Below are 27752 nucleotides of genomic sequence, written 5' to 3'. Positions count from 1 at the left end.
GTTTACACTTCTATATGGAGCTTATCACACGAAAGACACTGGGAATTCATCCTGTGGATATCCCTGAAAAATCACGTAATTACTGTGAAGAAGAGGCAGTATTGTGCCAGGCTAACAACTGCCAATCAGGAATTAGTTGGTGGCAGCCAATAGAAGGTTGGCTGGTAAGAAGAGAAAAATGCTGTTAGTGACAGTTGGAAGTCAGTTAGGGTTTTGTTTTCAGACAGTTAGGGTCTGGTTGAGGGACAGTCCAGAGGTTAGGGACTGTGAGAGCTAAAGTTGGGAAAAAATCAACTTACCTCTGTGACATGGACTGATAGGGAACAAGTTCAAAAGTGAGGGACTTAGTTCCAGTACATCACTCCAAGTGAGGGAGTTTTAGAAATAATAATAATAATGATGATGATGATGATGATGATGATGATGACTGTGTGGGGGGTCCTGAGTAACAATAACTAATATTCTCTGGGGAAAGTTGTGTAAAGGAAACATTGTGATAAAGTGGAAACGAATGAAGGAAAACCTTCAAGTGAAACAAGTAACACAAATGCCTGAAGTAACAGTTGTCTTAGTCATCTACAACTAAGTAAACAATGTTTGAAACATCTCCTTAATAAAGTTTTGTTATTATTTTAATAAAAGCTTTTCTGCTGGTTGAATATATTTATCACGCTACCAATAGCCAAACAGAATTAAAGAGTCGAATAAAAGTGGCAGGAACACAAGTTAAATAGAGTACTGATTACAAGCAAGTCATAGTGACATAATTTGGGCGGTAGCAGTGGGATAAAAAGGCCCAGGGCACTGTTAACCAAAAAAGAACAGTGTTTAGAAATAAAGAAGTCGTCACAATTATGCATAACGATTTCACAAAATGATGTCACAAAAATCCCACCATGAAAGAGGTCACAAAGATGCCTTGACACACATCTTTTTACTTTCAGCAGCAACACATTTCTGACATCATTTCGATCTCAATTTGTAGCGACCCCATGGATACATCAATTCCATAAAGTTATAGTCTACTGTTGGTCTTTACTACATTTGCCTTTCCTTCATGGGGCAGGGAAATGTATATACCCAATTATAAGCTGACCTCATGTGTAAGTCAAGGGCAGCTTTTGGGACCAAAATTATGGATTTTGATAAGATAGTCAAGGGTAATACTTAGGGGCATGTAGTGACATCTCCAAGACCCCATGTGCTTGGCTGCTCGGTTTAGGTCCTGTAGATTTAGGCCTGAGGTTCCTTTGATTGAGTTGATCTGGTGTGAGAACCGTTCGCGCAATGGGAAGAGGCCACAACCGAGTACAGTTGCCGGAATCCCATAGCACGGGACAGTTAAAAGTGGCGTTGAAACCGGGTTATTTCTGCAGTGTGGATGCAGCAGGCGTAGCTCTGCTCAGAAGGATGTTGAGAAACTGGAGCGTGTCCAAAGGAGGGTGACTAAAATGGTGAAGGATCTGGAAACCATGTCCTCTGTGAGGAACGACTGAGGGAGCTGGGGATGTTTAGCCTGGAGAAGAGAAGGTTAAGAGGTGATATGATAGCCCTTGTTTAAAAACTTGAAGGGATGTCATATTGAGGAGGGAGCAAGCTTGTTTTCTGCAGCTCCAGAGAACAGGACCCCGAGCAATGGATGCAAGCTACAGGAAAAGAGATTCCACCTCAACATAAGGGCTGTTTTGACAGTGGAACACACTCCCTTAAGTGTAGTGGAATCTCCTTCCTTGGAGGTCTTCAAGCAGAGGCTGGATGGCCACCTGTCACAGGGGGTGCTTTAATTGTGAGTTCCTGCATGGCAAAATGGGGTTGGACTGGATGGTCCTTGTGGTCTCTTCCAACACTATGATTCTATGAATGGAGGGCGGTTTGGGATCCCTCCAGGAAGAGGGGGCTGAAATGGGAGTACAGTACATGTGCTGGGAAAGGAGGAGGGCTGGTCCCCCTGGGTCCCTCCCTGCCAGTCAAGCCAGCCATCCTGCTGCTGCTGCTCCTGCTGCTGCCTTTGATGTGCATCCTTCCTGCCCGCCTTGGTCCATTGTTCCTCCTCCTCCTCCGCTGATGTCACTGAGCTGCTGGGGCTGGAGGCAGCGAGCATGGCTGCTGGAGGGCTGTCTGCTTCTGCCTCTGCCGCTGCTGCTGCGATGGCTGGCCAGCGCCTTTCCCCCTTGGCTCCCACCTGAGCCCCCTCCCCTCCCTCCGCCATGGAGGCCCCCAGCCTCAGGCATTTCTTGCAGAAGCTCAAGGAGGTCTTCGACGTCTGCGATGAGGATGCCGATGGCTTCATCCGGGTGGAGCATTTCGTGGCCCTGGGGCTCCAGTTTGGGCAGGGAGAGGAGGAGGAGGTAAGGCACCACATACGACACAGGAGAGAGAGGGATGCTGGAGCCACACTGGGGGAATCGCCCGGTTTCATCCCGCTCTAACTGCCCGGGCTCTCCATTCTATGGGATTTTAGGAAGGGGAGTTTGGTCCCCCTGTCCGCCTCCAAAGCCCCTTATTCAGAGGCACCGGATGGAGAGGGTGCCTCATCATCCCAAAGGAGGGCAAAATGTAGGACATCGCAGAGGGGGAAATGGAGGACAGGGCCAAAATGAAAGCGCCTAGAAATATCAATTTCGAGTCAGGCTGGAAATGGAGGGGCTTATGGAACTGATCCTGGAAATGAAGGTGGAAATGTAGGACAGGTCCTAGAAACGGGGGAGGTGCCTGCTCACCCTGCCCTTAAATCTTTCCTCTGCTCAGATTTCTGCCCTCCTTGACCAGAATAGACCTGGGTTTGGTATTTTCCAGGAAGGGTGCTAGGAGGATGTGAAGTGACAGCATGCCTCTAAGCATGTGCAGAGGGGTTTTTCCCCCCTCTCTCCATGTGTTGTGTGCCATCAAGTCATTTTCTGACTTATGGCAACCCTAAGGCCATGAGGTTTTCTTGGCAAAATTTCTTCAGAGGAGGTTTTGCACTTGCCTTTTCCCTGAGGCTGAGAGAGTGTGACTGGCCCAAGGTCACCCAGTGGGTTTCATGCTGAGCTGGGAATCAAATTCTGGTCTCCAGTGTTGTAGTCCAATGGTCAAACCACTATGCCACATCTCTCCCTCTAGCCACTGTAATTCCACCTGTTTGAGAGGAAAGAAGGGCCTTTGTGTGGCTTGAACCTTCCAGGGGATTACAGTTCAGAAAGTCAGCCTGGAGGGATCCTAGGGGTCATTTAGCCCAGACTCTGCCAGGACAACTAAAGCATCCCTGAAGGGCTGGACATCCAACCTCTGCTTGGAAAGCTCCAGCAAAGGAGATTCTGCCACCTTCCAAGGCAGCCTGGCAGCTCTCACTGTGAGGAAGCCTCTCCCAATGTTTCAAGAATCCTCCCTTGCAATTTGAAGATGCCCCTGTTGCTGTTGGTGTTGGGTAGGTGCTTAGAAATTACTGTATATACTCACAAGTGAGTCTAGAAATTTTAGTCAAAAAATTGACCCACAAAACCAGAGTCAATTTATCCACGGGTCAATATACATACTTTAACTCTTATTTAACAAGGAACCATCCCTAGGTGAAAGTCAAGAGTGTGATCTGACCTGGAAGCAGTAACCCCTCTCTCCTCTTTCATCCTTTAGTGTGAGCACAGTTATGTCTGCTGGATTGTTGTAAATTCTTTGGCTCTGTTTTCTTTTGCTTCATCCCTTAGATCCTTTGCTACATACCCCTATGTATTACCCTCAATTTATCACATCAAAATCCATAATTTTGGCCCCAAAAGCCTCCCTCAACTTACACAAGAGGTCAGTTTATAGTTGGGTATATACAGTATATTTCCCTGCCCTGTGCAGAAGAGGCAAATGTAGTAAAGGCCCACGGTAGACTATAACTTTCAGAAATTGAAATGGTGGCAAGTCTACTATCAGCCCTGTAACGCTGGACTTTATGGCTGAAGTCCTGTGTGCCAGGAGCAGGAGGTATATACAAGTGTCGCGGAAGAACACAAGGCCCTTGTACAGAGATGTCAGGAGCCCCATAGAAGCCATTTCTCTCATAGGCCTCCAGTTTACCTTCTAGGTACCAGGTGTATGGCCTTGAATCTTGCATGTGGTAGTAGGACATGTTCAGGAAGGGAGGCAATGTGCCCAGCACTTTAGAGCAGCCATAGCAGGCTGCCATGTATAATATAGAGCAGCCCTGTGTACCTGTTGTGAGCACTGGTGACTTCTGACTATTACTTATTTGCTTCTTAGTGCTCTTTGTTTGCGATATTGCACCTTGGACAATCATCATCATCATCATCACCATCATTTATTTATTTATTTGCTACCTCTCCTGGAAATAATGTGCCTTTATTCTGTCATCAACTCCTATGCACGTTCAGTTGGCTACTTGGCTTTAAAAAATCCCTGTTCCCCACTCCCTTCTACAGGTACATGTCTTACCTGCTTCGTCTCCCATATACACCTTTTTCATGATTTTGCTAGGACTTTACAGGTTTCAACAAGTGATTTCACCAAGAATGTCAATATCTTTAGGGAAAAGCTCTTGTTCAAATTATTGCTTTTATTACCTGTATGTAAACAGAACACACTTGTTTTCTCTAAAATGGTATTAGAGAGAGAGAGAGAGAGAGAGAGAGAGACATTGAGCAGGAATGCTTGAGTTGTTTCAGTATTGGTTTAGCCACAAACTTATGTGAATGTAAGGAGGGTTTGTATGATGTACTTGCTCAAAGTGTTTGCTCTTGGAGCACTAGCATCATTAAGGTCTATAGTTGTACTACAGAGTGGGATGAATGTCTTGTAAAGGAAGTTCAAAGCATGGAGCCCTGGGACTGCCAAATAATTATTACATTGTTGCAGCCAGCTAAAGTCAGGGGGATTATTTTAAAGCCAGTGGTTTGAAGAGTGAAGCATTACATTGTAATCTTCAGATAGGAAACTAAAATGTAAAAATCTGGAATAACTGGTTTTTAAGATTGTAATTGGTTTTGTTACTGAATGGAAACTGGACATACCATAACCAGTTTGAACATTGAAGATGTTTCTTTTGGTGGGGGTGGGTGGGATTGGTTGGTTTACAATCTATGGCCTCTACAAGACAACATTCCTATCAACAAGGACTATAATACGGCATTTGGCTTCCATGGGTGATAACATTGCAGCTTTTAAAGTTGCCATTCATTGCTTTTACTTACATGTCTGATCCAAACATGCTCAGAATCAATTATTGTTTGCAATATACTTCTGGTTCTTGCTTGTGTCAGTCTTGCACTGTGGGTCTCCTGCTGCAAGGTACTGTTGTTGTATAAATATTAAAATGAGTGGATGAAGAATAATGGGTTTGACACCAATGGGCTTAACAATGTTGTTGGTGTTTTTTTTAATGATTTCACAAACTAACCTGTCTGTGTATTGCTTGTTTTTGCAATCTTTTAAAAAACCTTTGCAAAAATATCATCTCTTTTCTAACAAACTGCCATGATCAAGATAAAATTTGGGAGGTTTTAAGAATGTTTTAATAAACCTTGTGTGTGCATGTGCCTTCAAGTCACCTGTTGACTTATGGCAACCTCATAAATTCCATACGGTTGTCTTGTGCATGTTTTCCCCTTCTTTAAAGAAAATCCAAGTAGACATGCTACATGAAAATGTACATTAGAATAAAAGATGGGCATTTGTTTTACATTCACCAATTATATCCCACTTTGTCTTCCTCACTGGGGGAAATGAGTAATTGCCTGGCCCATGCAAAACTGTGGTGACTGGATGCAAAGAGGTACTTCTGATATTCATGTGAAGGAAGATAATTTGATAGATGCAACTTTCTTTTATGTGCATGATATTTTTTATTATAATAACCCTCAAAATGGTTTACATCACATGAAAACTGCTTATACCAACCTGAAGCAGAACTACAGAATAGATGTAAAACATTGTCTACAGGATGTGTGTGTGAGAGAGTGTGTATATAAACATTTTATGGTTCTTGCTTGCATCTGTCAATGATTGTGTGTTCAAAGGTAGAACACTATGGGAAGAAAAGAATGTTCATTTGCTAACTCATAAGCTCTGCAAAAAGAGAGCTTTGATGTGATGCTTGAAACTGAACAATTAGGCCAAGTGAGGTAATCCAAATGGGCAACAGGAGCAGCCTTCAACTGCTACTTTTGAATTTCCTGCCTGTTCACTATTGCTGGGGGTTCAGAGCTGTATCTTTCACACTATTGTCCTTGTTGTTGTTGTTGTTGTGGTGGTGGTGGTGGTGATGTGCCTTCAAGATATTTCCAGGTTATGGCAATCCTAAAGCAACCCTATCACATGGTTTTCTCTGCAAGATTTGTTTGGAGGAGATTTACCATTGCCTTCCTCTGAAGCTGAGAGAGTGTGACTTGCCCAAGGTCACCCAGTGGATTTCCATGGCCAAGCATGTATTGAAAGTGTGGCCTCTAGAGTGATAGTCCAACACTCAAACCACTATCCCAGAGTTGTGTCTTTCACACAGCCATTCTGTGACCACAAAACTAGACTGTTTACTCAGGTATAGTGGATTCCACTGGTAGTCTAGACTAAGAAGAGGGAGCTATTATGTCTTTCATCTCAGGATGTGAAATGTCTTGGGATGGCCCTAAACTCTTGTTGTTGTTGTGTGCCTTCAAGTTGTTTTTGACTTATGATGACCCTAAGATGAACTTATCATGGGGTTTTCTTGGCAAGATTTGTTCAGAGTAGTTTTGCCATTGCCTTCCCCTGAGGCTGAGAGAGTGTGATTTGCCCAAGATTTCTCAATGGGTTTCATGGCTGAGTGTGGAATCAAACCCTGGTCTCCATAGTCATCATCCAGTGCTCAAGCCCCTATGCCATGCTGGCTGTACATACCTCTTAAAAGGTACAGTTGTCCCGCAGCTGATCACCCTATGCAAGTGTTTGTGTTGTACAGCTGCATTAGTGGCATCCTTGCAACTGCCTGGAATTGTCACATTGGTTTGACAGTCTTGATGTTTTTGTGGTTGTGTTAGACCCCTTAAAATTGGTCAGGGTTACAAAGCATTGGGGAAGGACTGAGGATAACAAGATGGGTCGGGCATTATCTGAAAATAGACAACTTCCTTCTGATGGAGAGTTTGAACCAAGCACATGCAAAGCAAAATGGAAAAACCTGAAGTAAATGTTATATTTTTTCCAGTGATCTGGGCTACATGTTTGTGTGGAGGGAGACAGTTTATTATATTACATTTTTATCATTCACTTTCCCCAAGGAGTTCATCTTAATCCCATTGAGTCCCACAAATTATGGCAGTGGTGGCTGATAGTTTCTACAGCAGTGTCACAATAAACTCACTCCATCTTTTAACCCAATTGTCAAGTTCCTGTATTCTATCCATAAAATAGGTTCACTACCTGAGATAACTCCTTAAAAGTTTGAAGTAAAGGTTGGAATGGGTATGCTGCCTCACTAACATAGGAGCGAGCAGCTGTTGAAGGTAGGGTAGGCTGAGAGAAGGCAATAGGTACAAGACTGCATGTTATGCTTTAAATTTCAAGCCTGAGGAGATGTGAACAGGCATCTCTCCAGTCCTAGACTGATACTCTAACTACTTCACCTTTGAAACTCACTAGAAGGTAGGATGTACGTGCCACACATCTTTGCCAGACAGGACAACACACAAGTTGTAATTTTTTAGTTTACTGTACAATAAGATTTCCTGTGTTTGTACTATTACCCTATTGGTCCATTTAGTCTTACATCTTTGTGTATGTGTGAGGAAAGGAGTTGTCTTCCCTTTACATAGCATCTATTGAAACATTGCTAACTTCTTAGTAGTCACTGATTTTCTGCTTATAAAAGGAGCTTGATCTGCCAGGGGTTCAGATAATAACATTTCTCTTCAAATCATGAGAATCATCACTAGTTTATTTCTGCAAAGTAAGATGCTGTTAAAAGCCAGCAGCAAGTTGGGCCTGGTTTTCCAATCAGTTGTCAACCTTTTTATTTCACACTTGCTTCTGCAGATTAGAAAAAAATAGTATTCAATAACTCTGTAGTAACTGAGTTTGATGTGCTCTGGGTCACTGCAACAGTCCATTCCATTACCTGTTTGAAATTTATTAACCAAGAGTTTCTTAGCTGCAGCTTTGTAGTGATGTAGCTGAAGACTTTGGATGTGGATGTAGAATGCTGGTGTCTTTTTAGGAAAAAACCTTCAGATTAAATATGACTTTGGCCCGTTACAAACGGGCATAAAAGTACAGACTGGGTCTGTACTAGGGTTAGGAAGGGGCGTCACTTCTTGACGCCCCTAACCCTAGTACGGACCCAGTCCGTACAAAATGGTAGTGCCCTATGCACATGGGTGCTGCCATGACTACATCACGACCGCGTCGCCTCTAAACGGGGTGGCGCGGTTGTGACATAGCGGGGCCTTGCGAGGGCACCTAGGGCACTCTTTCTGCGGCCCCGGAAGGAGCTCCGTTTCGGAGCTCCTTCCAGCTTTGCATTGCTGGGCGCAGCCTTTACATGGCTGTGCCAGCAATGCAGAGGAGAAAGGGGCCAAGCGGCCCGTTTCTCCTCCTCCCTGCGACCGCCAGGTGTCCTTGGGGCTTGAAGCCCAAGGACACCCCTTTCCAGGCCGCAGGGAAGCAGCCTTTTGCAGCTTCCCCGCAGCCTGGAAAGCGGTGGATCGGGGCCTCGGAGGCTGCCGTTGTGGCAGCTGAGGCCCCGATCCAGCGGGGAAAGGTCCGGTTACAGGCCGCCCCAAATGGGCGGTCTGTAAGGCGCCTTAGTTACTGATTTTATGCCATATGTTGCTTTTGATTTTTTAAAATTTTGCTGTGTGATACACATTATATTCCCATAGTCATCCTGTTTGTCCATTTAGCCTTACAACCATGTGGCCTAGTGAGGAAAGGGATTGCTTGCCCTTTTGTTTTGTGACGATAGGGCTCTTATTTCAAAAAGCTCTATGAATGGAAAATTCTATAGATGAAGCATTTTGGTCTCTGTGCATCACTTTTTGCAGAGGGAAAGTTGCTGCATGTTGTGCCTCCGTTTTAGCTGTTAGCTTGGGCGTGTTTGTTAATGACCAGAGGTGACTTAATAGTGCTGGATAAGCATGGAAATGTAACTTGAGTCTGGCTGCCATAAGCTCACAGCATACCTTTCTAGAGCTGGGGGTTCTGAAGATTGGTAGTGCACACACAGGTAACCTCCAAGCTGCACTTCTCCAATATACTATAATTTGGGGTATGTCTGTGCCAAGTTGAGCAACTTCAATTAGTTCAAAACAAGGCAGCTAGATTCTGTCATATCAGTCATAAATGCCATGAACTGTTGGATGTCTTGACAGTCTGGCAGCCTGTTAAAGAGGGATAGAAATTGTGCAGGTCTCCAGAAGATGTTGGGCAAGGAGTCCCAGCAGCTCTAGCCAGGATAGCTCAGAGTGGGAGATGCTGGAAGCTGCAGTTCAACAATGTCTGGAGGGACTTATGATTCCCACCTTGGATATAGAATGATGTCTGTACATAAGGTTTGGTTATCTGTGTTTGTTCAAAGTTGCTCCTGAGAAAAAGGGAGAGATAATGAGCCCTGTGTTTGCTGTCAAGAGATGCCAGAGCAGACTGTGACTGCACCATCTGCATGCAGTGTGGTACAAGGCCACCCCTTTGGCCTCCAGGGTATGTTGCAGAAATGCCCATGTACTTAACAGATAGACCCCTTGAGACAGTCAATCCTACTTACTCAGTCTAGATCTCTGGAGGCAACCTGGGCATGTGCACCCAGTGGTATAGTAAAGGTAGGATTCTTGGGGTCGAAGTACTAGGGCTTATTGATTAAGAAGGATGAGTGTACCTACTGTTTTCTCTGACAGAACAGGAGTGGACAATAGTGGAGGTGGCATTTCTTGTCCCTGCACCCCTTGGGTAGCCTTACAGGCATGCCTTACATGATTGCAGGTGACATCCTATCACTCTGCTGTATTAAAACAGATTAATCACCTTGTCCACACTGAAAGTGGGACAAACTAGATGTAACACATTTTCCAAATAGGGCATCTGTATTTGTCTGTTGTGATAAAAATGACAAGGAGACCTGTAGCACCTCAAAGACTTAACACATTTATTTCTATGTCTCTTTCTTCTGTGCTTCTTTTAAAGCCAAAAATAGAACTAGTAGACTACATGTTTCTGTAGAGAAAAGGAGGGGCTTCTCAGCTGGAGGAAGAACAGTTAATTTCAGCTTTTCAAAATCCCCTTCCCTAAGAGGCTTTTTGGTCTGCAGAAGGAAGTATTTAGGGGTACTCATTGTACCTTTCTTTTTCAGTTTGGAAATCAGCATAGCATGGTGCTGTCTTCAGTGCACACATGGGAAATGAGGGAGCTGAGCATCCCCTTCTTCCTTGTTTATCTGCACTTGTTTGCAGCCTGTATGGCTGCTTTACAATAATAAAAATCATTAAAAAAAACCTTGCACACAGACACACAGAGACAGCCCAAACTGGCAAGACAAAGAGGAGGAACTATGGGCCCAAACAGACAGGCCAAATTAAAGCTGATTCAGGTCACTTTGGGGGTATGCTGTTTAAATGACACATACATCTTAAGAGGCCAGAAGCTGCACCAAAGCCATGTTTCAGTCCTTAGGACTGGAGTGTGGCTTTGGTGTGGCTTCCAGCCTCTTAGGATGCATGCATCATTTAAACAGCACACTTCCAAAGTGACCCGAAGCAGCTTTATTTTGGCCTGTCTGTTTGGACCTTATATTATTTCTTTATATATCTCTTAATTGTACTTAAATTAGAACTGCCCACAGTCCAGTGCTGAAGATTATATGGTAACCTGACATTCTGATTCAAGCAGTTTAAAAGGAATCCACAAACAATTTATGGCTGTAAATTTAATCAAGTTAGACTATCTATTGAGGCCTAAATATCCTGAAGGCACCAGATCCCATCTGGTCTCAAAGGCTAAGCAGGGCCACTTGTAGCTGCTTCAATCCAGCCACATGTTGTAAAGACTTTGATCCACATTACATAATGCTTGTCAGGTAAGCTTGGAGAAAGTAATCTACCTGATAAAAATGGGGAGAATTATATCTATTGCACTGAGCTACTTACAAAAAAAAATACTTCAGGATTGTTACCTCTTCCACCTACCCTCCCCAGGGCCAAAGACCTATTAGCTAGAGCTTTCTGGAAAATAAACTTAGAATTAAAGATACCTGATCCCAAGAATTGGTTTTCAGTACTAGAGCTGAGTGGCATTCAGACAAATCCTTATTCCCTAAGTTTCTTTATTTCATCAGTACAGTATTACTTAGGTGGTAGTTGGTTCATTGTGTTCCTACTGGTTTATAGATTACTGCTGGAATTTGGTACAAATTTCCCTAGAAGAAAATCGTAGTGAGCTCAGTGAAAGCTATTAGTGAGTAGTAGATCTATAGAGAATCTTAATAGGTTCATTTCTCTAAAAGTAATATGCAGTACTTGGTAATACAGCATTGCTTTCTGCATCATTACCAGCTGAAGTGTGTGTGTGTGTGTGTGTGTGTGTGTGTGTGTGTGTGTACAAGAAAAAGCTTGGTGTACTCAATTAACTGTGGGAAGGAGGGAATTATTAGAGAGATGAATGAACACAGGAAATGTCAGACACAATTGCTGGCCATATAATGCATGGTTTTACAAGAACAGTGTGGTTGTAAATAGAATGCACAATATCATACATCTCTATTACTTCCGATTCAAAATATAATTAAAGGCATTCACTTGAAAATAAGCAGGGAAAGGGTTCCCCTGCCCTCCGCCTTTCAAGATTAATTTTGTCTTGGTTTTACTTAAGCACAGCAAGAATCCTCATTCTAGGAAGCAAGTTTGGGTATAGTCCTGCACATGGTTAGTCAGTAGACTGCAAAGTCAAAAGAGAGTGACCGTTTATTCAGTGGAACTTACTTCAAAGTAAGGATATGCAAGATTATGCTTTTACTATTGTAGAGTTTGTAGTAACAGTAACCTCTATCAGCGTGTTTGTATTTTGGGGTAGATGGTTTCCACTATGTCCTCCAAAAACTGATGTGTTTGGATCCATTTTCATCTTAAAGTCAAGCAAGCAAAACTAATTTAATCTTCCTTTTCATTCACATCTGTTTGGGGATGAGATGTGGCTTTAATATTATGGCTATGTAACTGGGCAATGTATACATTTTAATCCTGTGTGAAGTTGAAACTATGGGCCAGGATGCTCTATGACAATAAGTGGAATATACTACAAGATCAAGAAGAAATTAAAAAAAAAATTGGATGTGACACAAAGAAGAGTTATATAAAAGAGATGAAAAAATGAATGACACATGAAATGAAGAACCATACAAAGATGAATCCCAAATTCTAGAAAGCAAGGTGGAAGCTGCAATAAGGGAATCTGGTAAGAAAACATCATATCAACTCAAGATGTATTGTGGACTGCTAGGCTTCATGAATTGTTATGTGCCTTTGAGTTGGCTGACTCTTTGCAAACTTATCATAGGCTTTATTCAGAAGAGAATTGCGACTACCTTCCTCTGAGGCTGAGAGAGTGTGACCTACCTAATGTCACCAAATGAGTTTACATGATTTGAGTAGGGATCTTCTTATTCAACAGACCTCTATAAATCATAATACCACACTGGATCCTTCTTGAGTGTTCTGTCATTCCTAGTAACATACCAGATAGGGTTGCCATATCCCCAAGGCACCCAGTATCCATTTGGACCATCACCAGGACTGGATTCAAAGCTTTCATTCTTTAAAAAAAGTAAGTCTCTAGCTCTTGTAGGAACTATGATATGGGACTAAATGTGAAATTGTCTGTGAAATTGTGTGAGAAACAAATCCAACCCACCCTTTCAAGCACAAGGGAAGTGAGAGGCAGCATTTAAGAAGCGGGGGGGGGGGGGGTATATTGTAAAGGTACAAGATGAAGTACAGGAGAGAGTTAAGAGGGAAGAAAGGATGAGTGGTGTGAGCAGTGGCATGTAAGAAGTCAGAGAGGGATGTATTGCATAAGGTGAACATAGAAAATGGGCAGGAAGGGAAGTGAGCGGGGTGAGTAGCAGAGAACAATAAGCAACAGGCTTGTAAGGCAAATTTGCTAAGAGGCAGTGGTGTACCAAGGTCACACAACAAAGCTTAGTTTTTACTGGTTCTCTCAGGACAGTGGAAACTAAAAATTGGTATGAAGGCAATGGAGTCATTAGGGTTGGCATCACCCAGTGCAGTAACTCATAATTTCACTCCCACTTGCCTCTTCCATACCACACCATACAGAATCCTAAGTAATATTTTTGTACTAATGTTACTCATAAATGGTAATACCTGTATATCACTGAATGTAATGGCTAGCAAAATCAAAATTATACCTTTAAATTATAAAACCACATGCACAGCCTAAATGCATTTACATGTAATTGTTTCATGAGGTTAAAGTGAACATTTTGTAAGATGTGGTTTTTTAAAAAAAATATTAAAAATAATTTTTAAAAGTTTTTAAATTAAATTTTACAATTTATAATTATTATTTTTTCCAAAAACCCAAGGCATCTCCTTTCTCCTCCCACAGTGTCCCACCACACTAACACCATCTTTTCAGCTTTTTAAAGGGATGCATACAAATGTCACAGTCCATTTCTGGCCCAAAGCAGATGTTTGGGGAGCAGTGGTGTCACCCCCCCCCCCTTAGGATGTCATTTGATGTGGCCCACATCCCCCCATATTCGCAGGGACATCCCTGTATGAAGGCTGAAATATAGTGGAAGAAAACAATGCAATGATGAATGTGCTGAATTTGCATAATTAAAGTGCAAACTAGAATAATTTGCATAATATCCAAATTAGATGCCTGGATTTGAAGAAGTGAAATGTGGCAACACAAATGCCACATGAATGTGAGTAGAAAAGGCTTCCAAGGCTTGTGTATATATTACAGTTTTTTTTTTCCATTTTTTATTATAGAACTTATATTTACATAAAGAGAAACACATTCAATCATACTTGTTTTCTCATAATAAAGCAATCTTATCCCACTTCTCCTTGTATTGTTGCGTGGATCTATTGTTTTTATACATAAATATCATATCCAAGTTTGCTAAATCTTTCACTTTGGCAATCCATTCCGCTTTTTTGGGGATTCTGCTAGATTTCCAATATTTAGCCCAGAGCAGCCTAGCGGCTGTTATCATATATAAGAGAGTACTTATCTCATCTTGAACTAAATTACCTTGGATATCATATATATTACAGTTTTGCCTTTCACTTGCAGCTTTTCCTTTCACTTGCCTTTCACTTGCAGGTAATTGCTGGCAGTTCGAAGAGGATTTTGCTTTTCTTGGATGTTCCATAACATCTGGCAATCAGCATTCTGTCCCAGTGCATACACACACACACACACACACACAAAGGTGTTTGATACTCCAAGCATCACATGCTGTATTCTGCTATCCTTTGTTGCTGATATGATATATTGTCTTGTATTTTTGGTGTGACTTCATTCTTAAACCAATACTTGGCCTTTGTATCTTTCACAGTTTCTACAGATTCAGTACTTACTTACTCTTTTCCTTGTGACAAGCTGCAAAAACCGTATCTTCTGCTCAGTGACTGAGGGCATGGGATCCCATTTCTTAGTCAAGGAAGATCATAGTCACACATATTGGATTCCATCTCATCTATACTATCTCTATAGGAAAAATGAAGCGAAAGGAGTCTCATTGTGTTGCTAAACAAGCCCTTAGACCAGCAATGGGAATCACACAGCCTCTAGATGTACAGTAATTGGTCAGCAACTCCCAGGTTTTCTGGGTAGAACTGCTGGGAATTGCTGTCCAAAAACACCTGGAAAGCCACATGATCCCCATTCTTGATTTAGCCAGTGTTTCTGAGGAAGATTACTATGTTATGGTTGCTTCATTGCTAGGGCAGCCAACTTTTTTTTGGTATGATTTCTGTGCCTTTTTGAAAGCCACTTCACCAGGAACTCAAAGATATAGCCATGTTAGTCTGTAGAATCAGTACATAGAGAGATCTTGTAGCACCTTTGAGACTAACTAAAAGAAAGAAATTGGCAGCACGAGCTTTCATAGACTTCAGTCTACTTCCTTAGATGCATCTGCCAATTTCTTTCTTTCAGTTAGTCTCAAAGGTGCTACAAGATCTCTCTACGTACTGATTTACCAGGAACTGTTTAGCAAGTGAAACTTCTCCTGATGTACAGTTGAAATTATAGGAAAGTCTCACAAGCAGTTTCTCCTTGTCAAGCAGATGTTAAAGACACATGCTTATTAACATACTTGTGATTTGTCTGTTGGAAAACATCTTTTGTTTGCTGTTAAATGTCTGTTGAACTTAATTAAGTCATATAACTTGCAGATGATCTCCATTATGAGAGGGTGTATCTGCACAGGCCAGAATACTCCTGGAACAGCCTGGAATATTCTGGTCCCAGAGCTGCCCTGAAGTCCCCATCACCCAGGATCCTCTGCTGTGATGCCCAGGTGGCTACTGTGCTACCCAGCACTGCTGCTACACTTGGTTTTCCATTTTTTTTAATTTGGAGCAAGAGCAAGAGCAAACAGAAGCTGCTAAGAATACAAACTTTTTGGCTTGTGGATTTTAAAAAAAGAATACTTACAGAAATGAGTGGTAAAAATAACCCAAGCAAGCATGTTTCCAGCAACTTCACAGTGATGGAATAATTAGTTTCTTGCTATAGTTTCAGAGCAGTGGGGTGCACTTCCAGTAGGGACACAGATTAAAGAAGGATGCTTTTATTTCATAAAGCACTTTGGCAGACATCTCAGTTGCTTCAGTGCCAGGAAAGCTTACTATCTTGGCTCCGTTAAAAGAAAATCCATCTGAATCCTAAAGGAAGCCAAGAAGTAGTTCTGTCGTGATTTTTTTTTATTTCTAGTGCCTTAATTTGTACACCATACCATCAAAGGCTTCTTGTACCCGGGGTTATAAAGACAGTCACCAGCGATGTGCTTTCTTGGATGAAACTGAACTTGATTTGTTTCCCACATGAAATGGTCACAGTTTGATGGGCCAGTTGTGTTTTTCATGAGAGCAGCCTCTAGTGGTACATCTACTAAGCAGCCGTCAAGAGGAAAGATATGTTCCCAACACTGTCCAATATTGGACATTGTGTCCAACAGGAACATATGATATTGCCTAGACCTTTGATCCATCTAGCGTAGGAGTGAGGGATGTTTGATTGTTTATGTTGAGGAAAGCATATCCTTCAGAGGAAAGCACTGATCAACCTGCCAAATAAATCTTGCCAGGAGAAATTGCCATGATAGGTTCACCTTAGGGTCATCATTGGCATTCACAGACCAACAATGTCAAGACCATTTCCAATACACCCCTGTTGAAAATTCCTGCCACAATCCTGGGTAATTGGGTTTAGGACAAGAAAATCCTATTTGCATATACTGACCCTTTTTAAATATAAGTGGAGGACATGCGTTGGGAGGGAAGACATGCATATGAAAGTAAGGATGAATCGCCTGTCCCCCAATTAGAAGAAGGGCCCATTTATGTGCTTGGGGTCCCCAGACCATGTTCAATTTTTGTGTGGGGGCAAAGAGGAAAGGAAGCAGTATTCTCCAGTATGGAAAGATTTCTACACAATTCCTGATTCTAATCTGCACGTCAGGAATGATGATTCTGCAGTGAGAAGTTGTGGGAATTGTTGTACTAAGAGGAAATTTTTCAAGCCCTGCCTCTGAGGTCAGGAGCCCTTAAGATAATAAAAAATGCCTGGCAGGACTCATCTCTCATGGACCCTGGATCCAGTGTAAGGACTTCATCACAAGTGACTCTTGAACTAGCATTAAAGTTGGAAAATAGCACCTTTTGTGACACTTATCCCACAAGGCTGCCTCTGTCTCATCACTGACCTGCGGCCAAAGTATTGTTAAAGTGCACTTTTTCATTGATGGGGAAAACCCCTCAATAAGCTCTCAAATATGCTGCTTTAGCATTAGTCCTCAGGTGTAACAAGTTCCTTCCATGGACAGTCACGTGCTACCCAACATCTTGTGGGTGAAAGGGTAATAAAGTAGTTGGATGGAGGGAGGTACATATTATGTATTGTACTTTACAGTGAGTAAAATTGTTGGTCCATCAAGCTCAGTATTGCCTGTTCTGATGGGCAGCCATTCTTCCATTCTTCTCTCATCAAGTCTCTATATCAAGGTAAATCAAAGATTTCCTGGGAAAACTTAGGTTTTTTATGAGACATATATATACTCCAGGGTTGGAAAGATAAACATTCACTATTTATCTGAATGTCTTACTGTTCAGTCTAGATTTGAAAGTAGATTTTATAGTCCTTATTTCTATTGGTATCCTTTTGGTCAGCAGACAGATTGCATTATTGTTCAATTCCAATTAATTTCTTAATCAACTCTTGTTGTTTCTTATTTTTCTTTCCCCCCTCTTTCCCTTTCCCTTTTTATGTGTCTTTGCTAAAATAATTAAAACCTAAGAGAGAGGAGAGGAGGAAGGAAATAAAGAAAGATCAAACAGTGCTCATAATATCTAGAGGGAACCATTAAAGTAGCAGCAGTTTGATCCTTGTTAATCCAAAATGACAAATCCCTTTTAATCCACACACATTTGCTGTCTTCATTTGAGTAATTACAAGTGTAGAAAGTTTTTCCCCTCTGAAAAATCGAAACTGATTATTATGAAAAGAAGATTGCATTTAGCCTTGTACTTACAGGTTATTTGTCCACATGTTATAGGGGTGTGTTGTAAACCCAAGAGTAGATAGGCATGGCTTAATTATTTGCTCCTCTTCTCAGAATTAGAAGGAAAGTGGCCACAGTAATCACATTTTTTATTTATTTAATACCCCTTCAACCAGTCCTCTAGGCACTGTATAACAATTTAAAATATGATAAAGAGACAGGAGAAATGACAATAAATAACTAAAATCCAGCAGAGTACCTTTCCATGGTGGTACGATGGCATGCTCCTGTGAGACAAGAGGCTATGCACTAGAACATTCCAGAATGTTTTAAATCAACGTTGGAGATGTCAAAATAAGAAGGGCTTCTCATTTTCATATGTAGTGGACTTGTAAGAAGATGAAAAGTTACTGGTCTAAGGTTTATATATTAATCCAAAAAATGTTAAAAGGAGAATTTTTAATTTACTAGAAATATTTTTGTTGGGCATGATGAATAGAGAGCTGGAGAGTATGGATTACTTCTTTAATATATGACTACAGCAGTAAGAATATTGTTTGCTCAAACTTGGAAATGGACTGAAGCATCAATGATGGAAGAATGGATTTTTTAAGGTCACAGAGATTTAGTCCAAATAGTCAAGTTAATATGGGTTCTAAAAGATAAGACAATTGAAGACTTTTTAAAAGAGTGGAAAAGGTAATGGATTTTTGAACAATAAGAAATCTGATTATATAATGTTTGGGGTTTGTTTTATTTTTTTAAGTAATTTCAGTAGGATTATTTAGTGGGATCTAAATGGAATAATAATATTTCTTCCCCTTTTTACTTTTCTTTCTCATTTGTCATAATGTTTTAAATCTGACGTGGGAAGTCAGAGCCCTATTGTGTGTTAGTCAGGCATTGCGTGACTATCATTTGTTATTTGACATTTTTAATTTGTTTCCTGCCTTACTTTATTGAACCCTTTCCTGTATTGTCATATATTATTTATATGTATTATGCTATTATTTCTTAGATTGTATGCCATAGACAGGTTTACTTTATCTATTTTATTCTTTGCATGTACAGCACTGTGTAAATCTACAGTGCTATATAAATAAAGCATAATAATAATAATAATAATAATAATAATAATAGTTATTTGTTTTTCTTTCTTTCTGTTGTTTTATGTTTGGAATGTATATTACATTGACTGTAGATTGTAAATTAGATTATGTTAAAATTAATAAAAATAATATAAAAAACTAAACTAAACTAATGACCAGAGATGAGTTAGAAAAACCTTAAAGCAGATGATGAAGACATTGAAATTTTTCAAGATTTTCCATACTTTGGCTCAGTCATTAATCAGAATGCAGACTGCAGTAAAAAAAATCAGAAGAAGACTGGAACTTGGAAGGGCAGCTATGAAGTAACAACACAAAATCTTAAAGTGCAAACATATATAACTGAATACTAAAGTTAGGAAAGGCCACACCATCATATTTTTCATTTCTATGTATGGTTATAAAAGCTGGACAGTGAATGAAGCTGATATGAAGAAAATAAACTCATTTGAAATATCTAAGACAGAGGAGAGGAGGAGGGAAATAAAGAAAGATCAAACAGTGCTCATAATATCTAGAGGGAACCATTAAAGGAGCAGCAGTTTGATCCTTGTTAATCCAAAACATTAATCCAAAATGAGAACAGTTCTATGGATACCATGGGCTGCTAAAAAGGTTTGCCCTTTGTATACACAGTCTTACACTCTTCTCTTACTGGTCCTCTCATTTTATTGAAGTAAAGCAAAGGGCAAACCAAGAAGAGATTCAGTGAAGCAGTGATTTAGAGAGAGCAAGGCAAGGTGCAAGAGAGCAATGATGAGGAAGGAAGAACAAAGGCTGCCAGCAGCTATTTCTTTGTCTTCATAATACATAGATAGGACAGTGATAGTTCTGACACATATCTGGAAATCACATGACCCCCCAGATGTGGAACTGGAAGTCCCATAGCTCTAGTGCAAGGGTGGGAATCATATGACCCTCCAGATATTATGGGAGTTCAACCTCCATCAGTCATAGCTGACATGGCCAATTGTAAAGGATAACGGGAGCTGCAGTACAGCAATAAGAGCTACACATTGTGTATATACCTGTTCTAGAAGGACAGACCCTGAAAAAATGGAGGTGATCAAGTGGTCTCAGATGAACATTTATTCTAAGTTATATGGATACTAATGTATAAAGGACATTGTGGGTAGAAGAGGAGTGAGTTCTGACAGTACTGGAGTGGAGGCAAATTGTTGACCAAGTTGGTGCTTTTGTGTGTGTGTGTGTGTGTGTATGTGGGTCTTAAGAGACTCAGGAGATTAAGGGCAGTGCTCTAAGGCCTAAATATATTTCCAAGACACTGCAGGTGCTTCTACATAGTCAATTCCAAGTGCTAACAATGTAAAAAGAGCATGCAGCTCTTCTGTCTTTCCCTCTGTAACAAGAGTTTTCTGGGGTACAGGAAAGATGGAAGAAGGAGTTGGAGAGTGCAGATGTGCTTCTCCCTCCCCCAGTAAAATTCTAAACATGAGGTTGGGTGATTCATACAATGAAAGCTTGGTCTGGAAGAATGCTGAGTTTTTCTGGGGTTCCCAATGATTCTATGATCCTATATCTGAAATGGGTACCAGAATGGAACTTTGGTCAGCCCTCTTGGCAGACTCTTAATTTCCCCACCCTTTTCCTGGTGCTTCTATTGCCATGTTTCTTTTATTTCCTTGCATATTTATCATAAGTGAGTGGCTGTCACTGATTTTTATCCTAGCTGGCCTAATTCCCCTGCTGCTATTCTCAATATAGTAATTTGTGCATCAAATTAGTTCCTTTCAGCAGGAGACTTGGGCTTTACCAGAGTCATTCTGAATGGAAATAAGCAGAAATGATTTATGCAACCAGCCTGGCAGAAGCCTGCTTCAAATGAGTTGATACAATACAATAACGCGACTACAAATTTCTTTGGATGTTGGCTGAAAAAAAAAGACTACAGGTTTTTTCACACTTCTCTGGGTGAATTGTGCCCTTTTGTTTAGCAATATGCAGCATTCATGGTGCTTCTCCATAAGCTGGGACTTGGCTGCTGTTTACAGTAAGACAGAAATGAGAAGGGAATCTCTGGAGCAGTTAAAAACATGTCCACAATCTATTGGTGGTTTCTTTGTGCTTTTGTGTGTGTGTGAGGGGGAGGCGAAGGGGGGAGAAATAAAATTGCAAGGTGTCCTAGGCAGAGTGTAATTCCCTGGGAGGCATATTCAGGGGTTGATACCATACAGCAAAATAAAACAAAATCCACAATCCACAAAAAAGTGATACTTTTATTGCCCAGCCAAAATACACAGAAAACATCAAGCAGGCTTTTGAAGTGCCACTGCTTGTTCATCAGGCAGAAAAATGTTAAAAAATCATACAGGAGAAGAAAAGAAAAAACAAGTGACGGTGCTGGAATCATAGACCTATGTGTTGTATCAGATATTATTTCTCTTGTTGCTCAGTTGGTTTGGAGGGATCTTAGTGCAGACAGAAGCCATACCAGGTCCAAATCACACCTGTATATATACCTAGAACCGTGTCTTGGGGACAGAAACCAAGGCTTGAAAGGATTAGATTCTTGCTTAATGGTTTTCAAGGGGGAGAAGAATGGTATGAAGTGAATGGTTGGGTGAATGGGTGTGAGTGCGCTGGATAAAAGGGATCAGCATTCCTTGCCGGAGCATCCTCATCCCAGGTAGTCAAAAAAACCACCTTCCTTGGCCAGGATCCTCTCACCTCCTGTAACAACAAAGGGATGATGCTGGGGACTCAGGAAATCCCATCAGGGTGGGTGCCCTCCAACTCCCATGCTAGCACAAACCGGTTTTCCAAACTGAAAAGTTCAGGTGTCCACAGCTGGGTTAGTGCTAGGTCACCCCCAGCTTCCCTTTTAATATTAATTTGATGTGAAATATGAGGGGCAATCAGAGGCCTGATCTTGGGATATCACCATTTCTGCTTCTGTTTGGGAAGCAGTGGTGCCACTCTTCCCTTAGAGTGTCACGTTAGGGCAGCCTACATCCCCATACCCCCATAGTGATGCACCTGCTGACTACATAGCATCAGGCATTTCTGCACAATCCAGAACACCAGGCATGACAGGCATTTCTTATTCCTACTTTTCTTCCATGTGAAGGAAAAAGAAGGGTAGATCCTTGGAATCAGTATTTAGATGGTGAGCCCTTTCTTCAGCCATAAATTCCATTGATTCAGTAGGTCTAGTCTAGTACAACCAACAGGATTGAGATAATCAGTTCCATGTTCACAATGGGCAGTGATTCTGGGTGTGCATGGAGTTCTCAGGATGCATCAAAGCCACCAGGGTCAAATCACATGGCTGGGCATTTCATTCTGACCTCAGAGTGAGTAATGTGCAGTAGCAGCAGATGCACTGGGCAACAGAGCAGGATGGGTTTTAACCAGCCACATTGGCAGGATACAGATGGGCAGGGGAAGACGTCTTGGAGGTGTATTCTGCTGAATACGGAGCCTCCAGACCGCCCACCCCGGGGGCGTGGCTCAGGTGATGGGGCTTCCACATGGGGGGCAGTGAAGACGCCTCACCTGGGGCCGTTTCTGACCCGCAGTTTCCAAACCGCCACCTCGGAGGACGCTGCAAAGAGAGAGGCAGCTTCCTCACGGGCGGCCAAAAACGGGGCTTTTTTTTTCTTTTGCCAGCTGGCGGATGCGCAGCTGCGCAGCTGCAGCGCTAAGCAGCGGCGGCAAAAAGCCTATGTGCACATTTAAAGTGCCCAAGCCCCTTTAAAACTTTTCCCCCCGCTCTGCCCAAGAACAATGGTGGTCTCCTGCCAGCTGGTGATCAGCTGGTGTTGGCATCCTTGTCCTCTTGCACTTTGCCAGTGTCACCAGCATCATGGATGCCTCCTCTCCTTTGGTCCCCGCGCTACTGCTGAATCTGCAATGCACAGCCACAGCTGTCGCCGCTGCCACCGCTGTCCCCCTGCCATCCCCCATCACCTCCCTTGTATATATGTAAATATTTACAGTTTTAGTGGTTTTTATTGTTAGGTGAAAATAGCACAGGAATGTGTGTAGGGGCTTACTTTAAAGTCCAAACTTTCCAAGCAGCGCATGCGTACATGTTGCTCTAGGGTTAGGGTTAGGGTTAGGGTTACGAGTCTTAAAATGCGCTGCAGCTGTGCTGCAGCTTCCACACCTGCATGGCAGCTGACGCTGCAATTAAAGCCTGACTGCAAACTGCGCATGTTCCAGGACCCCGACTCATTATGCGACGCAGCTGACTCGGAGCTTTTAAATGGGCAACTTAAATTAGCGGCGTAGCAATTCTGGCATACCGGTGCAGCAGCTTACAGACGGAGCTGCGCAGCTGCGCATCAAATGGAAAAGAAGCGGAGAAAAGCAGCACCTTTTTAATGCCGTTTCTTCCCGCTTGGGGCGTGCGGGGGGCGTGTTCATGGCGGCATTCAGGTAAGGCCCGTCTGAAGGCTCTACCTTCATGACGTCATGAATACACCCCTTTTTGCCCGTCTGTATCCCGCCATGGTGTTGAAACAGAGGGCTCTAAATCTTCAAGGAAGATCCAGAGAAAAAGTGAGGGTTTTTGTTTTTTTTACTCTGTTCTAACAGTGTTATACCCCATGTTTGGTGCTGAATGGGTCAGACATCATCCAGTCTCTTCAAGTCAAACCCAGGGATTAGGCCCTGTATCATCTTGGATTCCCTGTTAAGAGGACATTTGCCCCATGCAGACACTTCTACATTAGTCCAAGAACTGAGCATATAATTGTCATTTCCTGTCCAGTTTACTCTTACAATATATCATTGAAAAACATAATCATTTGACCAGCCATGCTGCATACACTCTTTGTGAAACACAATGAGCTTCAGTCAGTTACCATGCAACATTTAGTTTTCATCTAGAAATGTAAATTATATTTCAACATAAGTGTTACCATTTAAAGAACTGGCATAAACCAGGAACCCTAGCAAATGCAAATAAGCATCCATTTCTCCCCTCCTTCTTTGACTTCCACTGTAGCAGAGTTAAGAAAGTTGTGGCCCTCCAGTAGTTGGTGGACTGTATTTCCATCACCATGCCTCACTGATTGGGCTGGCCTGAACTGATGGGAATAGTTGTCCAATAACACTTGGAAGGCCATATTTTGCTCATCACTATCCCATGGTAATTGTAAAACATGAAAGCCTCTTTATGACCTCACTCCTTTGCTGGAAAAATAACATTAAGACTCTGTTTGCATGGGCCAAATAAACCAGCCTCCCCATGTCCTCTTGGTACCAAATCCAGATGATGCAGGCCCCAATCCCCAGATTTGGCCTGAACAGTGTGAATGATGTTTAGCCCATACAGCACTAAATCCAGGGTATATAACTCCCTTAGAATGGAGTAAAATGACTCCCTGTTTCTTTCGGATCATCCCAGAAGACTCAGAGGCCTCCATTCCAACACCAGGTGGCTGGCTAAAATGCATCCTGCTTTGCTACCTGGCACATCTGCTGCTACCATGTGTTGCTCATTCTGAGGTCAGAATGAGGGACATAGCCATGTGACAGTCACTGGGCACCTTGACAGTGGTGAACACACCAGTAGGCAGAGTGAGACATGTATGCAAACAGCTTCTCAGTGTCAGAACAATAACAGTTCCCTCGTCAGGGCAACTCTGGGGCCAGAATACTTTGGTCAGGCCTTGGAGTATTCATGCCCATGCAGACAGGGCCCTAGTTAACCTGGTGCTCTGTAGATGAAGCTGTTCGTGCTGGGGGGAATAAAACCTCTGAAGTTGCATTCCAGGACATGCATGCTCTCTGACTTCAGGCAGCTCTCCTGTACATCTCCCTCTGGTTAACACCCTTATTGAAAATAAGCTTTAGACTGAGGATCTTATGTAAAGGACCCAAAACAACAGAAGCAGTAAGGATCTTTCCATGGGCATTTCAGGCTGTCCCCGTTGCTTTTTTGTCTTGAGGGAGTAAAGCTATGTACACATGTGGCCTTTGGGGTGAATGGGGAACTGCTTGTGAAAAGGGTTTATTTCTTGGATCCCTTCTTACACAAAGTAAAACATGTAACCACAAGCAAAACATGAAGTTACATTGCCAGGATGCCCCAGCTGAATTCTAGCCATTGGCTTTAATTCTGCACCCACTTACCTGAGAGTAATCTTGTTTGAACTGAATGATATGTATGTCTTAGAAATCTACAGTTGCAGTCTTCTTGATGTTCAATTGCTTCTCTCATCAGCTCTAGCCTGCTTAGCCAGTACTAAGGGATGATTCTGCACAATAGCTATAAGGCCACAAAGTTGGCCATTCTTGCTGTAGACAGAGGAAGTTGAAGAAAGAGGAAAATGTTCAATTAGTCTGGACATCTCTTTCCTTCTCTTTGATGGGATTCCTCCTTTACACTAGTACTTATTTCTCTCCAGCCACCTCATATTTTAAACTATCTGTGCCTTTTGCTTTCACAAGTCTTTCAAAGAAGTTGTTATTCTCTGTATGTGTGCACTCTGAGGAACACTTGCTGCCTAACACACCAGAGCTTTGCATAAAGTAGAATTGCGATTCCTACGGAGGCTCATAAAACCTTGGTTAAATGGGTCATTCACTGCATCAGACAACACAAACAATCTCAGTTGCTTTTCAAAAAGAGATGGGGTTGGATCAGGCTTCACCTGACACTGACGCATATGCCTCCCACCAATGGAAAACAGCACTGGTTGCTTGCTTAAACACTGTGATCTCTCTTTATTCTCTCCTCCTTTTTTATTTTGGAAACAGTCATTCAGGACATGGAGGTGTAAGTCACAGAATGTGTGTGTGTGTTTGTGTGTGCCAGTACACATATGCTAAAGTTAATACAGCTTGCTGGTATGACTTGTCATCACTGTCTTTGGGTTTATGCTAAATTGTGTGATAAATATTCAGACTGCCATCTCAAGGATCTGAAATGGAAGATTAACTATCCCAAGCTTTAGAGTTAACACAGTGAAAGATATTGCAAAAACCTCCCATTCCAGAAGTTCGATAATTTGTGGTACGTAATTCAACCTGTCAACGTATTGGAAGAATATTTTTATCAATTAATCATCTACAGCCTTAACTGATGTGATTCATCATATTTAAATTCACATGGTGCTAAAATATGAACATAGGTGTCTTTCATGAGCAAATCCTCCAAATGGAATTACCACATCTTTTTCTCTTTACAAAAAGTTATGAGGAACAAATGACACAGAAAACTGAAAGGATTTAATCTTTCCCTCTGCATTGTTTTCTTGCAGAAAATATCTCTCACAACAGAGAAAGAGAGCTCAGGAGAGAGGGCGAGAACTGTTCTTTACTGTTTGCCTGTATGGTTTTTGTGTCGTGTGTTCATAAGGGACACACAGTAGGGCCGAATAGCAATTAGGCTGGTCATATTGATTGAGAAAACAATGGAGGTATGTAAGCCAAACATACATATTGGGTATAGCTTGGAAAAGGTGTATTTTGGGACTACAGCTCTCAGAAACCCTCAGTCAGCATGGCTAATGGCTATTGTGGCTGGGAAATTCAGGGCATTATAATCCCAGAAATAATTTTCTAATCTTTGCTAGTGAGACTCACAAAGATCCAAGTTTTTGCTAAAAGACTTCCACTTATACCAGTGGTTCTTAACCATTTGTGGGTCATGAACCCCTTTGAGAATGCGATGAAAACATGGGAGCTGCTCAACACTATTTTAAAAGGAAGGAGGAGATCAAAGGTAAACCGTTTAAATCCTATTTGTTAAAAATTAGAGTAGTGCTGCTGTATCAATGGGATTTACCTGTGTGTTGACTTACCATTCAACAATGGATTCAGTGTATCTAGTTGGGACTAACCAAGAGGATTCCAGCCTTATGGGTCCCCAAACCCTTGCCATAGATCCTTCCCAGAGGGTCAGGGACCCCAGGTTAAGATTCCCTTTCCCTTTTCAGAAGGGAAATGGAATTTAGGCCTGCCAAAAGGTGTTTTTTTCCCTTGGTTAAATGGTAAAATTTATCTGTAGTTTTGGAGAGAGAAATCCCAGAGGTCCAAGCAGGGTTCAGGAAAGAAAGGGGCATTAGGGACCACACTGCAAATATACAATGGCTAATGGAGCATGGCAGGGAGTTCCAAAAGAAAATTAGCATATGCTTTATAGACTATAGCAAAGCCATTGATTGCATAGATCACAAAAGGCTATGGAAAGCCCTTAAAGACATGGGAGTTCCAATACATCTGATAGTCCTGATGAGGAATCTGTAAACAGGACAAGAGGCTACTGTCAGGACAGAGCATGGAGAAACAGAATGGTTCCCAACTGGCAAAGGGCTCAGAAAAGGCTGCATCATATCACTCTACCTATTCAACTTATATGCAGAACATATTATAAGAAAAGCAGGCTTGGATACAGAAGAAGGAGGAGAGAAAATAGGAGGAAGGAATATCAACAATCTAAGATATGCAAATAATACCATAGTACTAGTAGAAAACCTCATAGGCTTGGAACATCTACTAAGGAAGATCAAAGAAGAAAGTGCAAAGGCAGGCTTAATGTTGAACATTAAAAAAAACCCAAAAATAATGACCAGCGAGGACCTTCACAAGGTCAACCTAGACAATAAAGAAATAGAAATAGTAAAAGAATTCTCATACCTGGGATCAAACATCTATCAATGCCAGGAAATCAGTAGAAGATTAAGGATGGGGAGGGCAGCCATGAAAGAACTAGAAAAGATTCTAAAATGCAAAGGTATACAACTGAGCACAAAAGTTAGAATCATACAAGCCATTGTGTTCCCTATTACTATGTATGGATGTAAGAGCTGGACAGTTAAGAAAGATGATAGGAAGAAAATTCATCCATTTGAGATGTGGTGCTAGAGAACAGTGCTGAGGATCCCATGGACAGCCAAAAGGACAAAAAATGGGTCCTACAGCAGATCAAGCCGGAAACCTTCCTGGAAGCCAAGATGACCAAACTGAGGCTG

The 27752-nt window shown here is 41.9% G+C and overlaps 1 protein-coding gene across 3 annotated transcripts in view; it reads left to right on the top strand.

Moving 5' to 3' along the window:
* Nucleotides 1-2168: 2168 nt before the first annotated feature.
* The window catches only part of RAB11FIP4 (RAB11 family interacting protein 4), a 230674-nt gene continuing 205090 nt past the window's right edge, over nt 2169-27752 (top strand). For 2 of the 3 annotated variants that reach the window (XM_089478118.1, XM_089478111.1), the window contains exon 1: nt 2169-2348. In XM_089478118.1, the coding sequence (XP_089334244.1) occupies nt 2208-2348 (141 nt within the window). In that variant the 5' untranslated portion in view covers nt 2169-2207. The remainder of the gene's footprint in view (nt 2349-27752) is intronic. The other variant, XM_089478108.1, reaches the window with a different exon arrangement.

Source organism: Sceloporus occidentalis, unplaced genomic scaffold, assembly GCF_023333645.1.
Source record: "Sceloporus occidentalis isolate IW3139 unplaced genomic scaffold, rSceOcc1.0.p SCAF_1, whole genome shotgun sequence".
In the NCBI taxonomy this organism is placed as follows: domain Eukaryota; kingdom Metazoa; phylum Chordata; class Lepidosauria; order Squamata; family Phrynosomatidae; genus Sceloporus; species Sceloporus occidentalis.
This window is presented reverse-complemented; position numbering and strand designations above follow the sequence as displayed.